Below are 17,093 nucleotides of genomic sequence, written 5' to 3'. Positions count from 1 at the left end.
ACTGTCAATAAAAAAAGTAATACTGGTATACACTGTACATTTATCTTCACATTAAAAAGAAACTAGTCAGGTACAGCATGTGTGGTACTGAAGCAAGAGGGTAGACTGAACCCCAGGGGTCCATGGCCAAACAGGGTAACTCAGCAAGATCATTGAAGAAGACCTTAGAATTTTCATAGCACGGGATCTCAGTTCATCACAGATTAGAGGGGTTTGGCCATTGCAGTTTATTTGTAAGTATTCTAAAGTGACTCCTGGTTTCTCAGTGGACTGGAGGAAGCATATTCTTATAGTTTAATGGGGTTTGGAGGTCTAATACTAAGGCACAAAATAAAACCTACAGAAAAACAAGAGAACCATCAGGATCCGGTGATGGAGCGTGACTTGTAAGGGCGGGCCCCATGCTTAGCAGTGGGTGGCTGCACAAAACAAATTCCATGGTGTTTTTGGAGGTTTGTAAATTTTTTATTTTTTTTAATCTAACAGGCTTTTATGTATATGTTGTGGGGTGCCCTGGTGCTGTTTGTATTTTGATGTTAATTCTGTTTCCTCAAGAGCGGCTGCCCCCCCCCCCCCCCGAAGTGGAGTAGATCATGTACTCAGGTGATCTCACTGAACCTTCTCCCCATTCTGACTGGTCAAATAAAGGCTAGAGCCTGTGACTGGGCAGTGGAAGGAAAAGGTGGGATGGGAGGACAGAGGAAGAGGAGGTAGAAGGAGGATGGAGCAGGACCACATGACCTGGAGAAGCCACAAGTAGCAAGGGGGTCTCATAACTGAGGAACAGATTGGTATGATAGATCTGCCCAATCTAGACATATAGCTTATAAGTATAGCTACGTTGTGTGTTTTTATATGGGCTTATTGGGGTAAGAAATTACCACCACATGTATATATTATTGTTTCTGAGTTTTGTGTTTTCATGGAATTTCCTTTGTCTGTGTAAATGGGTGCATCTCCATGTATGTGTTTCTTGTGGTTTTTACTTGGCTGTTTTGCTTCTGGTTTGTCTTTATTTTATCATTATCCTTAAGATGCCCATTTGTATTTGTATGGATGTGGGTTGGAGGGGATGTGGGGAGGGTCTAGGAGGAGTTGGGGGAGAGGAATCTATAATCAGAATATTTTACATGGGCAAATTTATTTTCACTAAAATCAAAACAAAAATATTCCTCTTCTTACAGAATATAAAGGCTTTGCTTTGTGAATAGAAGAGGCACATGGGCTGGAGAAGGAGCTCACCCAGGTGGTGAACATTTCAGGGCAACAGACTGAGAGTGTAGACGTATGGGCAGGGCTTGGAGGGGTTTGTATAAAGTTGATTTAGATAAGATGAATTAAAGTCCTGCTTTTCTAATACCCCTCCCCAAACTTCCTTCTAGGAACCTGACATTCAGTTAATGCAAGGTGTGTTTGGGTGCTTTGTGGTGGAGACTGTCCTCTGAATTTGAAATCTCACCAGCACAGCAGTATAGAGTGGCTTTCAGAGTTCACAAAAATTCCGGGAGACCACATCTGCACACATGGCCGTCTCTAGCCCTTATTTCTTCATTAAAACGAGCCTGGAAGGGGCTGCAAACGAGCAGCATGGACGGCCCCACATACTTTGAATCACTTGCCAACAATATAAAAAGGGATTTTAAAGGGAGAGCAAGATTTCTATGTTCTTTCAGGTGCACAAGGCCTGCATGTGCAGTAGTTTGTCCAGTCACCTGGAACCAATTCTCACTGCCTCTCTCTGCTCACATCTGCTCCCTGTCCAAGAGGAGCTGTGAGCCTGACTTTAGACTGGGCATTCTTGCTGCTTGGTTCTGGGGCTTAAGCAGGAAATACTAGGTTGCACAGTGGCTGTCACTGGGCAGTGGAAGGTCAAGGCCAAACAGTACAGGACAGATTTACAGTCTATCTGTGTAAGGACAACAACAACAAAAGTCCTTCATGTGGAAGAAAAAATTATCAGGATTAAGAAAAGGTTTTAAAAGTCCACTTGCAAGAGGAGAGAGGCAAAAATTTAGTAGCTGAAGGATCCTAATTTAGAATAGAAAGGGGCACACTCTGTACCTGCTGATACAGAATGGTAGAGTGAAAGGAAAGATTGGCCTAGTCTTTAGTCTCTTTCAGAGATGGTGACGTGTTTGGTAGGTTTGCAGGAAACATTGAATGCTCAAAACTCATAAAAAGAAAAAGAAAAAAAAGGAGGGAGAAGCCAGAGACTTTGTACAAACATGGGTTTTAGAACGGTGCTTTTCTTAATTTTTCAGATTTGAGTCCCCTGGTAGGGCCAAGGGTACTTTTTCCAGTTAGTATGGTGCCTGCCCCTGCATCCGTCTCTACCGAGTCTAGGTGTGGCATCACCACCGTGCCACTGAACCCATTCGTGTTCTCATCCATCAGGCTTCAAGGTACAGAAAAACCTGGTGCTCAGCTGTGTAAGACGGATGAGGCAGACAGGCCTGCTGAGAAGGGGCTCATGAGAGAGGCCCCCACTTCTTCCTTCCCTCACCCCTTCTGCACTGCATAGGAGAGGGACAAAGCTGTGAGCTGGTGGAACAGGAAGGCCAGTGTGGTCTGCAATTGGGGGAACATTTTTTTACTGTCAAACTAGATATCTCTGTGGGAAATAGCCCTCTGGCTTTTACTATTCCCATCTCTAGATTAACCCAAATCAGTTGTTATAATTAGCACAGGAAGGATTGGTTTTTATGGAAAGCCTTCCACAATCTACCTTAATACTGATCCTAAGCTGTCAGCACGTGCACACGCGCACATGCAGAGACACACAGTGTTCAGTTTTCTTTTGGTCTTTCTTTTCTTTCTCCCTCTTTTTCTTTTCTTTTCTTTTCTTTTTTTTTACTGTATTACTAACAACAATCAGGGTTAAAGAGAACACTTTAGATTCTGAAATTCCATGTGCTGAGAAGTGTTGGCGTGGATGTCAGTTGTCCACTGAAGAGTTGAGAGGAGTGAGTCCCAGTCATATGCCCAGTGTTTCCCATGAGCTCCAATGAACATGCTTCTGGTTTTACATAAAAACAAGAAAAGAAGGGTTTTCTTTCTTTTTTTGTCCTTACTCATAAAAATTGGATAGCAAAATACATTGCATGGTTTGCCCCACAGAAGTCTCTTCATCCAAAGAGAAGAAGTCACTGTTGGACAATTGCTAGCTGTATCTTGAATATAGGTTTGTGGGACTGGTCTCAGACTTTGGCAGGAAACGTTAGGAGGTTCTTAGGTGTTCTTTAGTTTCTCAGCTGTTTCTTATGCTGCTGTTTCCCTGCCTCCAAGTTTGCCTCAGACTGTCTGGTTGTTTTACTGTTGCAACGGGATATGTGCTATTCTACTTGAGGAGGAGCAAAAAGTGTGTATGTGGTGAGTGGAGGCTTTCCTGGGTATTACTTCAGCCCTCAGGCTAGCTCAGCATGTAACATTCCACAGAAAGATCAAGGCTGCTTTCACTCTCTTGCTCTTAGGATAAGTTACAGGTAGTTTTGAAGATGATCTGGGGTCGGCTTGATTAGAACCACATGAGGAATCTTCAGGGCTCCTTCAAAATGGATCAAGCAACTTTAGCCAGAAACCTAGGGTAAAGGTTCTCTGGAGGGAGGAGGAAGTGGTACCTTTTGTAGAAGTTGTCCAAGATTCAGTCAGCCCTGTACACAAAATAGAGTTCAGAAAGGAATAGCAGTGGTGGACAGGAGTCAACTTAAAAGTGGCCGTGGCTCTGCAGAGGGAATTCTGTGACCCTGGCTCTACAGAGAAAAGCATCAAGGATCTAAGGAATATTGGACTTGGAAAACTTCAGGGATTCAAAAGTATGATGACTAGTTTTCACATCCAAACAGAATGCAAGGACATGAAAAAGCAGAGATTTTTGTGGAAATGGAATGCAAACTGTGTGAGAACAAACCTATTTTGTCCATAGTATCAGGGCCCATGTGGAACTAGGGCTCAGTAGATTCCAGGACAGATGTTGCTGTGATTCCCTCCCTCCTTCCCTCCCTCCCTCCCTTCTTTCTTAGTTCCATCTTGCTGTTAGCCTTGATATTTGTGTAGTGTTCTGCTAAATAGTTGAGCATACCACATATCAACACCATCCTGCTATGATCCCTGCTTATGGAATTGCCACAGGCACGAAGTGTATCTTTAAAAGAAGCTGTCCAAAACATGAAAGAAAAATCCAAGAGAAACAGAAACAACCATCAGCTCTTCACATCTCCTCATAGCACAGAGTGGGTGTGCTTACCCGATAGTTCTAAAAATGGACAAACCATTGGAGAATGGAAATGTGGATCAAAAGGGGCCCTTGCATCATGGTGATGTCACTGGGCTTTATATGATTTCTCTATGCAACAAGCTGTTCCTATCTTGAAGGTTCAGCTTTAGTTTTGAGGCAGTGACTAGCAATCTTTTGCTAAGAGTCAAGCTTACAAGTCAGGAGTTATTTATTTATTTATTTATTTATTTATTTATTTATTTATTTTACCAGTATATGAAAAACAGTAATGAAAGAGACAGCCCCCTCTCCAGCAGTTAAAACCTCAAATCTACCTATTTTAAAGTTAGTACACTGTAAATTTCAAACCAAGCTGGAAGTTTTATAAGATAGTCACTGATTTTTCTTTTAGATTTTTCTAAAAGTCCAGCTTAGAGCTGGGGAGATGGCTTCGTAGATTTAAGCTCTGGCTTAAGCACGAGGATCCTTAGGTGTAAACACCAGATGGGAATGGTGTGCTGCCTGCAGCTCTAGCCTTAGAATGCAAAGATAGGCAGAGATGGGCTTCCCAGAGGAAGCCAGCCACTGAGACTAGCCATAGCTCTGAGTTCTGGCTTTGACTGAGAGATTCCACTTACTAAGGTAGAAGATCAATCAAGGAAGATCCTAGACATCAACCTTGGTTCTTCACACTCATATACACACATGTGCCCATGCACCTGTACACACACATGCACCCATATACAAGTGAACACATGCATACACCATAAATGTATACACATGGAAAAAGATTGGCTAGTAGAAGCAGTGCCTTTCTGAGCAGACTGAGCACAGTGTAGCACAAGGGAAGGGTATCAGGCTACAAGGCTTTGACAAGGCTGCTTACTTGGTTACTCTGAGCTCAGATGTGGAGTTCATCACGTATGAAGGTCATTTGATCATTGTCAAGGGATTATCTGGGGATTCTTTGGCCCAGAGTGAGCAAGATATTTTAATACTAATTTTTAGTTCATGGAACGTTGGATAGCACCTTCTGACTGATGTGGAAGATTCACTAACTATGATTCTGATCAAAGCTTGTGTGATATTGTCATATAGGAAATATATTCTTGGTCTCTGTGTCCAGAGCACAGCTCCCAAAGCTCTTATAGACTCTTAAGTCATTATAGGAATTCTATCATTTCTATTCTAATTTTTTTTGGTTCCCAAATATACACCAAAACTTTTTGGAATTTCTTTATTGAAAGGAACTTTTTTTGGTCCTAATTAGGTGACTATTAGTTGACTCCTGGGTAGCTTTAGGGAGAGGTGGGTTATTAGAAAAACAAACTGTGACTAAAAACAAGAGCCTCTCGTTTTTAAGAGCACAATCATAAGGTCTGTGTGTGTGTGGGGGGGGTGAGTTTGCAGGGACAGAAGTTTCTGCACTCAAGTCTTCTTGGACTTCACTCTGCATACTTCTTGCCGAGAGGCTGTATCCTTTAACATATGCTTCATGACACACTGGCAAACATGCTTCCCTGAAATAAGCCATTATAGCAAATTATTGAGCTGGAAAGGGATGCACTTTATAAATATGTGACTCATATGTTCCTTTTGTGATTGGGTTTTGACACAGAAGGGAAATAACTAAAAACACACCCCACATCTATAAAGGTTGTAAGTTCAGCACTGTGCAAAGTCGGATGCTTACTGATGCTGCTCGACTCTTATGCAAGGAGGGTCTACAGTTAGTAGGGGCTCCTTCCTACTCAGGCTCTGCTTATGGGTGTCATTTTTTCTGCTTCCAATGCATGCAAAAGAAAAAAATTCCCTCTCCCAAGTCTTTTATTTTGCTGATCACTCACAATTAATTGAAATGCTATTAATGTAATTGAAATCCACCTGGCCTGCTTAATAGCTTCCTTACCAATTTCTAAAAACGCTAAGTCTTCTTTATTCAGTAGTGCCAAGTGGTCAGAGACAGCCAGTGTCTGTCTGTCTGTGCAGCCTTCTCTCCATCCACCTACCATGGTGAGTATAATGCATTTGTAAGACTGCATTAGTGGAGTGGTTTTGCACGTTTAGATCACATGTAATTTTTTTCTCTGTATTGGATTTTAATTTCCTTTCTTTCAGGACCAAATTTTAACAGCTTACTCTACACACACACACACACACACACACACACACACACACGCACCCCATTGCCATTTAAAATGGGGTGTTTAAACACACAGAGAATTGAATTCAGGTAGAATTTGAATCTTTTCCTACAACAACCATATGAAGCACTTCTTTATAAAAAAAAAAGATGAAGAAATGAGATTAATTTTATCTATGAATCTATTCAGCTGGGACAAAGGTTTATAGTCAAATGCATAGAGTTATATGTCTAGATAGATTAAAGGGCAAACTCCATATGTCCCTGCTGTATAGTGTTGAGCCACATTTGAGACCAAGAATGTCCAGGCCAGTGTCCTGAAGGACCTTGGCATTGTAACAGACTTCCCTAGTGTCTCATTCCATTTCCCCTCACTCACAACACCTTTCTAGTCTGCATTATGTTGTTCAACACGCAAGCTTTCCTTTCCTTTGGGGAGCATCACCATGCATTACCAGATCTGCCTGTTCTTTGCGAAGATCCCCACACTCTGGCTTTAACAGGTCTTTCTCTGTTCTTCACTGACACAGGCATCCTCACGTTATGTCACAGGTGCCTATGCAGTGACTCGGCTTTTTAAACCCATGACTGTTGGACACATGATTCCTGTAGGATTGTGATCTGCATATATGTTTATATGTTGTCTGATTTCTTATGAAAAATTAGTAAAAGTTGTACTGAAGTGAGTAAATGATATTTAATCAGACCATTGTCCCATGCATCATTTGTGTGCTTCTGTTTGCATGTGATAGATATGCTGGCTTCCCTGAGAACAGATACCAACTCCACAGATCATATATAGACGACTATAGCCACTTTATTAGGGAGGCAGCCTTCAGGCTTGCTTTATTTTGTGAATGGTTGTTTGGAGATGTCTGTCTGATTCCAGCCCACACAGCAGCCTCCATGTGTCACAGAAGGTGGCTCATTGTTCACTCATGTACCCACCCACAGGCGTGCTCTCCTTTATTTCCTCTGACACCGACAGACAGAATGGCAGGGGACTTCAAACACAGAGGAAAGTGGCTTGACCCTCTGGCTGAGTGCCTGTTGTTGGTTATTTCAGCTCAGAGCTGTTTGCTCAGGCCCTGCAAGATGATCAGTTTCTACCTTTGGAAGTGGCAGGTCTGACTCAGCACACCAGAATCCCCTGAAAATGGAGCCTGCTCCAAGCCTTCACTAATGCAGGGGTGTGCTGTGGGGGCCAGCTGCCCTAAGGAGTCAATGGCCTTGAGCAGACATTATTCCAATATCGGCCTAGTAGCCCTAGAAAATGAAGGCGAGAGGGAGGGAGGAAGTAGAGAAGCAAGGAGAGGAGTTGGGGAGAGAGAGAGAGAGAGAGAGAGAGAGAGGCTTTGCAATAGGCAATAAAAAGGTCACCATGATTAAATGGAGCCAGAAAGAATACTTACTGCTGACTAACTGGCCCACGCTCAAAGCTGAAGAAGAGGAGGATGAAGAGGAGGAGGAAGCTTGTCGAACGGGACTTTGAGAGGTGGATGCTTGGCCATGAGCCAGGTGCAGAAGGTTGCCTTGGGTGCCTGCTTGACCCACTGATGTCTGGGAAGATTGGTGAAGCTACACAGGGATGTAAAAAAAAAATACAAAATGAATGGAACATTGCGTGAAATGCTAGGGAACGGACATTTCATCTGGGGTTGATTCATTTTATTTTCTCGAATGCAGTGTCTACTTCTTGGGAAGAGCACTATACCCAGGCAGGATTTATTTTTTGTGTATATAATATGTTGTTGCTTGCTTGACAGGCATTTTATTAGAAATTCTAAATATATTATTAATTCCCTACTTGGCTTGCCAGAATACCCAATTTTTGACATTTCTCAGCTGTAGTGTGTGACTGAACTTTTTCCTACCTGTTTACACAATTCCACACACCTGGGAGGCTTCTCAGGCTGGTGTAGAATGAAACAACACAATTCAAATGCAAAGCTCAAACTTAAAGTTGGGCCTGTGCCCATTATTCAAAGAACTGATAGTTTAGGGGAGGTTCCAGTTTAGGCTGGCAGCTCTGCTCTCTCGATTCCAGTTTTGGGTGTCTTATGCAAAACTGATAACATGCTTTCTGACATTCTCTAGAAATCTGGTAATCAGAGCAAGGATAGACTATCCCATAATATATGAAGTTCTCAGTTGCTACTTTTATGGGGGGTCCAGAGAGGGTTTCTTTATGTAGCACTGGGCATCCTGGAACTTGCTCGGTAGACAAGGCTGGCGTTGAACTCAGGGCTTCTTTCTTACTCTGTGATAGCTCCTGGATTAAGGGTATGTTCATGGCCTCTTTAACTAAATTATCACACTACTGTTGCCTCCACAGAGGGAAGCTAGGGCAGGGAGGACCTGGGGTGTGATGGTTCCTCCTCCTGGTGTGAAAGAGCTGGTCTCTGGACACGTGAAGTCTGGTCCTAGGGCTTGTGCCAGTGATTACAATGAAGCAAAGAGGAACTATTTTACCTTTTTAAAAGTTTTTGAACGTTGTGCCTTGTGTCTGTTTACTTATTACTTCTTTAAGGTCTCTTGAGGAAATTGGCTTTAAGAAGTTGCGGAAGGAGAGAGGAGAAAAGTTCCACTAGGCAACCTGGAGGAATCTCTCCTTTCCTCCTGGTTGCCCTTCTAAAAAGATGTTTCAGGAGCTCAGGGCTCTAAGGTAATGGAAGCTTAGCCTTGGCAGTAGCCACCCTAGTTAGTTGTAAGCAATATTTGGTTCACACTAAAAGGCATGGCAAGGTTTTTATAAAAGTGGGGCAGCCTGGGAGCCAAATCAGAGTGGGAGGTGGACTTTGGTGGGAGCTGTCCACAGAGTGAATTAGTCTCTGATTGTCTTACCTAAGAGCCTTGGTCACATCAACTCCAATCTGTGTTCATTCTCCATTCAACAATTTTGAAAATACAATTTTTAGATAATAAAACACACCCATTTCAAACTCAGTCTGAGGAGTCTGTCAAATGGATACACCTGTGAAACCATCATTATAATCAAGACTGGAAGCTTTACTGTTTTATAAAGTTTCCTTCGGCAAGCAATGTCTGCCCTCAACTCTGTGCCTTGACAACTACTGCTCTGCTTTCTCTCACGATGGATTCATTTGGTATAATTTTAGAGATGGTGCCATATGACACACCATCATTGAATCCCCCTTATTTTGCTTGGCAAACTGTTTACAGATTCATCCAGTCTGTTGGGTATTTCAGTAGTTCATTCTCCTCGATAGCAAAGTAGTAGTTTACACCCATGATGAGTCCCTCCTTCCACAATACACACATTATACTGTTTATCTATTTTTTTGCTGGTAGATACTTGGGTGTTTCCAGTTTGGGAATATGATCAATAATTCTTTTTATAAACATTTGTGTTCAAGTCTGAGAGTCTACCTTTTTTTTTTTTTTTAAATGAAAGTATCTATGGGTAGAACTTCACGACAAATACTGATTGTACTGTAAATTCATGTTGAACTCTTTAAGAAATTTGAAAATCAGTGTTCATTTTACACTGACACCAGCAATGCATGAGAATTCTAGTTGCTCTTTTGTCATCATTAGCACCTTAGCTTATCAGTTTCTTAAATATTCCTATGTCTTCCTAGCCATTCCAGCAGTTCTAGTAAGGAGTGACCCTAGAAACATACTTAAAGCTATTTCCCACTGTGTTCTTTCCCTCTGCAGTGGTCAACGACAACTTCCATACTCACTAGCTATTCCTGCACAACACATATGCCTCTTGTGTTTATGATAAGTACAGGACGGGCCCATATGGCCTCTAAACATCAGAATCTAGATGTCTGCTTGCCCCACAATGGAATTGCCTGCAGTTACTATTTAAGTGATCACCCTTGTTACTTAGATATTCTAAATAAAATGTTGACTGTGAGCCAAAGGTGGTCATAACTGACAGGAGAAACACAGATTGATAAGCATCAAACAACTGCCTAAGGTAATTAGCCAATTTGCTGAGCACATAATCAACAATTAAATCCAGCAAATTTTATGTTGTAGGGCTGCCTAGTAAAGATTAAATCCATTTTAATTTACTTCATAAATTGTGATAGATATTTCACATCACTCTTCACCTCTAACCTATTGAGTTGTCTTTCTAATGACTGGTGTAGGGAAAACATGTTTACAGGTTTGAGATACTGGTCAGGGGGAAGTTCTCTAGCTTCTCATTTTGTTAATAGTTCATTGGCTCTGGCTGTGATAGAGTGTCATGCAGGAACTGGACAGGACTATAATCAGTTGAAACATTTCTTCTGTAGACATGACGGGAAAGAAAAGAATGGCCACACTGCAATGCCACTTAGGAGTCATAAAGGCAAGCTAGGGTTTGTGGATAATTTGATCTAGAAGGAAAAATTCAAGAGGAAACCAAGCTAATATTTTAGAAGAACTTGCTCCACATGTGTACAATTAAAGAGAAAGAGTAATCTAAAATTTGTAGGAATTTGAGATATTTTTCCTCAAAAAAAAAAAAAAAAAAAAAAAAAAACCAACAAAACAAACAAACAAACCCAACCATTTGTTAAGGGCATTGATTTTTCGGTTTCTTTCCTGAGTTCTGCCAGACAGTTAAACAAAAGTGTATAAGAATTCTTAAAAGCTTCTAACTTGTTAAAAATTGAATTGATTATAATGGGATCTTTCTTCCTAATTCCAGCAGCCAGTGTGGACATTTGGATGCTAATTCCAGAAGGGCTGTGAGCTCAGAGGGAGCTGTGTGGTGTGTAAGCCAATCAGCTCAGAAAAAGAGACCATTGATGGCACCGTAGCATTTACCCCTGTGCAGCTAGTTTATGTCAATGTGACACGAGTTAGAGTCAAGTGAGAAGGAGGGACCTCAATTGAGAAAATGCTCCCACCAGATTGCTCTGTGGACAAGGCTTGGTACATTTTATTATTTTGTGATGAATGGTAGGAGGATCCAGTCCACTGTGGGTGATGCCACTCTGGGTTGTTGGTGTCAGGTGCTATAAGAGACCAAGCTGTGGGGAGCAAACCAGTACATGGCCTTCCTCCATGGCCTCTGCTTTGGTTCATGCTTTGAGTTCCTGCCCTTAGTTTTCTGGATGATGGAGTATAACTAAGGCAAAATAAACTCTTTCCTCCCCAAGTTGCTTTTGGTCATGGTGTTTCCTCAGAGCAATAGAAGCCTAAGTAAGACCTATCTTCTACCCAGCAGACAGCAATACTTTCAGATGAACATGGCACTGTGTCTTGGCTGCTCAAGATTTAATGATTTGGGGTATATTCATTTTTTAAAAATTATGCTTAGAACTTTATTTACAGAAGAAGAAGCAAAAGGAGAGGGAGGAGGAGGAGGAAAACAAGAAAAAGGTGGCAGAGATTTAAGCTATTTTGTAAAAGAACTCTGTGGCTCCATATAAAAATTTATTACATTTAAAAAGCAGTATTAGGAAAATACATAATTTGATTTAACCATGTTGCTTTTTAAGATGCTGACAATTAAAAAAACCTTGCATTGCCTAAATATTGGCAAAAACCCCCAAAGTACAACTGGCCACAGGAATGGAAATAGTTTAGGAAAAGGAAGGGGAGGCCATAAATAACTCGAAGCATACACCTAATGATAGCTTTCTTTGTTGGATATTGATGGTGTTTTGTAGATCAGGCAATAGATTCCTGAAGAGAAAGTGACTGACCTGGGACAAAACAAGAGCTCACCAGCTATGAGTCCCTGAGAGCAGACTGCACGTCAGTGCTGCTCCTTCATTGCAGGGTCAAAAGTCAGCAAGTCAGAAAACAAGAGCCATGGTTGGCAGTGTGAGAACCAGTGAGGTATCTGACAGAGCTGCCAATCTCTAGAGTAGATCTATCCACTTGGACACACCCCACTTACATTTCTGTCCTAATAAGGAGTTAAAAATATTTTTCTAGCTTAGATATTACTCTCTACAGGCCCACATGTCCTTAAAACTTTATATTTTTGAGAATAACAAGACACTGTTGGGTAACTGGTATCACTGAGGACACATTAGAGATGGAACAGATTGTCCTCTGTTTGATAGAATTAATTTTGGTGCCTATAGTACTCAAAAGTTACTTTATTTGGTGGTGTCCTTTTATGTAATAAAATTCTCTGTTTGCTCACTGCACTTGCATGATGCTTCTTAAAGGAGCTGTAGTTCACTTGTATCTGAGTTCATGCAATCACCTCCTTGCCCTTTTGGTGCTGTGAACCAGGTGCAGATAGGCTGAGTGCATGGGGAGTGAGCATATGAGAAAAGTCAGGGTCAGTCCTTGTTAGTCACAGGAGGCCTCACATTCGGCTCACATATGAGATGGCCAAGTCTTGAGACAAGACTCAAACTCAACCGACCCCTCATGCTACCCTCCCACAAGCTGGCTTCACAGGATTGCTTGTACTCATAGGCACTGCCAGGGTGTTTCATATATTCAACAAAGACTGAAAAAGCAGCATCTTAGAGATATTGTGTGTGTGAGTGTATGTGTGTGTGATATTTTTTCCACGTGTCTGGTTCCTTGTATCTTGCCTGTGTGATCTTTAATAGTGTTTTAGATTCTGGAATAAAACATCTTTCATTAATTCCATGATAATATAAAAAGTATGGGTGGCAAGTGTCTTGGAAAATGAAAGAAATGTGAGTATGCTCATCAAGTTGGATAGAAACAGTAAAATTCATACAGGAATGTTCATGTGAAAAGAACAATTCCTAAACCTATAAAGGCTAGCAAAGGATGTCTGACCCATCCACATTTACAAGAGTGGCAAAGTCAAGGTGGGATCCCTGAGGGGTGAGAGAGAGGTGGGAAGGGAACCATCTTGCTTTTGCCAGGCATTGTGATGATGTGAGGGAGTGATGAGTTAGAACAAGAGGATTTGGTGGAGCTTTCCAAGTGCAGGCAGGAGAGCATCCCAAAACAACTGAGGGACTATAGCTGGAGTTCAGCAGGGACACACGAGGGAATGTGAGTTAGATTTTAAGTGCAGGGTTGAAACAAAAAGAGTTTTGTGCAGCCGAGATACTGAGGTGAGAGATCATGGAGAGGAAAAGAAGCTGATGTAGAAAAGATAGCACTGGGCATCCTGACAAATTCTAGAATATATTGGAAAGCCACAGAGTGTCTGGGCTGGGTGTCTTCAAGGATGGCTCTGGAGTGCCTAGGATGGTGAAATAGAATTCAGCAGTGAACACACTGATCTTCCCTAGGCTGGGGCTAGATTTATGTGGACGAGGCTGAGTTGAGCTGGTCTCTGTCTTTCAGGTGTTGATTTGTGATGATAAATAGTTTGAGGAAAGAAAGCTGAGGTGAAGGAGTGACAGGGGGATGAATCACAGAGAAGGGCTGGTGCCCCAGATCCCACAGGATGCTGTTGGTCAGGAAATTTGGACAAAGGTATTTCAAAGCATATGCTATGTGGAGAACACTGACAAATTGATAAGCACTTTCTAATCTTCTATCTGCCTGGAATAGCCACCACGCTGCAGATTTTCATAAAGAGTCTTGCAGTGAAGACCGTCAACTCTGAGGCCATAGACATGATAAAAAAATGTGAAGGCCAAGGAAGGACTCCTCCTCATAAGCAAAGGTTGTTCTTTGCTGGTAACTAGCTGAAACATGGGCAGACTTTGACTACAATGTTCAAAAAGTTTTGCCTTTCATCTTGGGTTGAGACTTTATGGTGGTGCTGGGGGAAAAAAAGAAACCTGACACTACCAACCAGCTTATGTTTTTTTGTCCTGAGTATCACAGAACCTTGGTCTTCTGAAAAAAGCTTGCAAGTGCTGGAAGAAGTGAGTCAGGCTTTAAGCAGAAGCAAGAGGGTAGTAGGTTTGATTATTGCTGGTGTAACAGCTTTAATTCCATTAATTGCTAACACCGCTGCTTATGCACTTGCTTTGACACCAGAAGTTAAGACAGCTGCTTTTGTTAATCATTTAGTAAAAAATGTTACAAATGTGTTGAATATACAAGAGGATTTAGATAGGCATTTGGAAGAATGAATTGATGCTCGTTATCCTATTCAAATTATTGGAAGGAGGTTCAGAGTTTAAGAGTAAGGAGCCATCTCAAGTGTCATGCCAAATACCATTGGAGTTATGTTAGTTCTAAAATTTACAGTGGTAGCCATTATAATTAGGAAAAAGTTTAAAAGACACTTGCAATGTATTTGCCATAATTCTAATACCTCTCTGGATGTTTTAACTTTGCATAGTGAGCTTATGAGTTTAAAGAATGCTACTCTGCTGAGTGATGATGTGGCAGGTACTGCTGATAAAATTACCCATGGCCTGAGGTCAGTATTTCTATTTTGGTCAAGCTTCAAGAATGGCATATATAGCTTGATCATGCTAACCCTTTTTGTCCTAGGAATACTTTTACTCCTGTCCATTGTGTTGTAGCTTGTCTTTAATAACATAAACATGTTGGCAGCCAAAGTGTATGGCTTGAACCAGAAAATGGGCCCCCAGACAGAGTTATTAAATTAACAGGCTGGCAAGCCAAGGACAGGTAAGATTCTGCATAGAGCCTTACCAACCTAAGACAAAAGTGCATTGCTTTTGATAATGCATATTCTATGATGGGTAAGGAAGGCATTCTTGTCTGGATGACCTAAGATAGGCACAGTCTTATGAAATAAAAAAGGAGGCAAGGCGGAGAGCTTTTGGGGCTGCCTGGCAAGAATCTGACATGGGCAAAGGACAAGGAAATGGGCTGCTTGGCAGGAATCTGACATTGGCCAAGGACAAGGAAGTGGGCTTCAGGCAGGAATGGTACATTAGGCTAGAACAAAGAAGTAATTTCAGGCAGAAATCTAAACCTTAGGCTAGAACAAAGAAGTAATTTCAGGCAGAAATCTAAACCTTAGGCTAGAAAAAGGAAGTAGGCTTCAGACATGAAAATGACTTTGGGCTAGGACAGGGAAGTTGGCTCAGATATTTTGGTCATCTTGATAAGTCCCTAGAAACAGTAATCACTGGAGTGCTCATGGAATTATGTTTATTGCTTTGCTTGTTCTTTGACTATTTGTGTTTATTGTCTTGCTTGTTCCTTGACTATTTGCATCTATCATATTGCTAGTTCCTCAATCTAGAACTGATCTTAATACTTGCATGTAATTAAAATGGTATAAAAGCAAAAAGGAGGAGGGGGATGGGATGGGGGTTTTTAGGGAAGGGAAATGGGGAAAAGGGAAGGCATCTGAAATGTAAATAAATAAAATATTCAATAAAAAACCCTAAAAATCCATCATAGCAAAAACAAAACAAAACAAAACAAACAAACAAACAAAAACTCCTCAAAACCAAACCAAACCAAATCAATCAAACAAAACAAAACAAAACAAACCCAAGAGTAAGCACAAGAGCAGCAAGGCTTAAGTTGGCTGTCTTGAAATACTCCAAGGTGGATAAAATGTCAGAATTAGTCTTGTCAGTCAAGAATGGCCTTCAGATTAATGTGATACTGAAGATTTCACAGCCAGACATGTTAATAGTCAATTCTGTGGCAAGTGTGTTCATCAAAACAGAAGACACGAGTAATTGTGTGAGTTAATAAAAACACAATAACTGAAAAGGGGGAAAAGTATTTCTGATAAGCAAGTGTATTTTTGTATTAATTTGAGAAAAACAGAAAGGATAATTGCCTGGCATTTTAAGAGAACTGAGTTGTCTACGCTGCTTCCTATCAGCTTTCTGATAGCACTGAATGTTCAGAAGAAAACTCTAAAATCATTACTTAGAAGGCAATCTCTTGGCATCATATTAAAGTTGGTGTTTGACTGTATAGGTTGAAATATTTGCTTTTCAAATTTAGCTTGTAAGACAAAATTTCCACTTAACATTTGCTAGGGTTTAGTCAAAGGAAGAAAAAACCCACCCAGAGAAAATGATGGCTTATGAAGGACCCATGAATTCAGTCAAAGGACAAATCTGTGATTGGGAGCTGTTCTCTGACCCAAATGAGTCTTCAAAGTTGGGGGCAGCCACAAAATCTGGGGCAGGAAACAAAAGGTTGCTTTTGAACACCACCAAGTCCTTTAGTTTTTATATGTAAAGCCCTTTACCTGGCTCTTTCCCCCATTTCGTTATTTAACTTCTTGCCCTACTCTTCAGACTTTTCTGGTCTGGTAGGTTCTATGGAGCTTTATTTAGGACTATTGGATACTGGTATACTCAAAAAAAAAAAAAAAAAAAAAAAAAAAAACTAGTTTGTGTCAGTAACTTGGTAGGCTCTTCCAGATCAGAGTGCTGGAGACTCTATGTTTAGATTTTATTCAGGTCCTTTTAGTCAGGGTTAGGCAGGGTTAAGCTTAACCTGTGGTTAGTACTATTTAAAAATTCAAGCGACCCACTCCAGTGCATGTGACCTGAGAGCTTTATACTTAACATGGATTTCCTATTGTGGGGTTAGGGACTCTCCTCCTGAAATCTATGACATATTTTACTGTCAGAATCACACTCTTTTGAGATCCAGCATTTGTCATAAATCACTCAAAAAATAAATTGAGAAGTTTCTTACTGGATGATAGAAATCTTTTAGTTTTAGTTCTTGTACATATTATAGTCCTTCAATGCAAAGGATAATATTTAAAGAAAAATCAAAAACCACTGTTGCCATACCTTTTATGTTAAAGCTTTTTGAGTTTGATTGGGAGTGTTTTGATGCTTACAATCATAACTATTGCCCTCAGTACCCAAACCTGCATATCTATCAGTGATTTGCCCAATCCTGTGCCTAACT

General features: G+C 41.0%; 1 protein-coding gene across 3 annotated transcripts in view; it reads right to left on the bottom strand.

Annotated features, from left to right (window-relative positions):
* Pou6f2 (POU class 6 homeobox 2) overlaps positions 1–17,093 on the bottom strand; it is a 489,703-nt gene that overhangs the window by 9,041 nt on the left and 463,569 nt on the right. For all 3 annotated transcript variants that reach the window (XM_034509572.2, XM_034509573.2, XM_076939335.1), the window contains one exon: positions 7,769–7,934. In XM_034509572.2, the coding sequence (XP_034365463.1) occupies positions 7,769–7,934 (166 nt within the window). The remainder of the gene's footprint in view (positions 1–7,768; positions 7,935–17,093) is intronic.

The sequence above is a fragment of the Arvicanthis niloticus genome, chromosome 8, assembly GCF_011762505.2.
Source record: "Arvicanthis niloticus isolate mArvNil1 chromosome 8, mArvNil1.pat.X, whole genome shotgun sequence".
Classification (NCBI taxonomy): Eukaryota; Metazoa; Chordata; class Mammalia; order Rodentia; family Muridae; genus Arvicanthis; species Arvicanthis niloticus.
The sequence above is the reverse complement of the archived record's forward strand: the minus strand, read 5'-3'. Positions and strand labels throughout refer to the sequence as shown.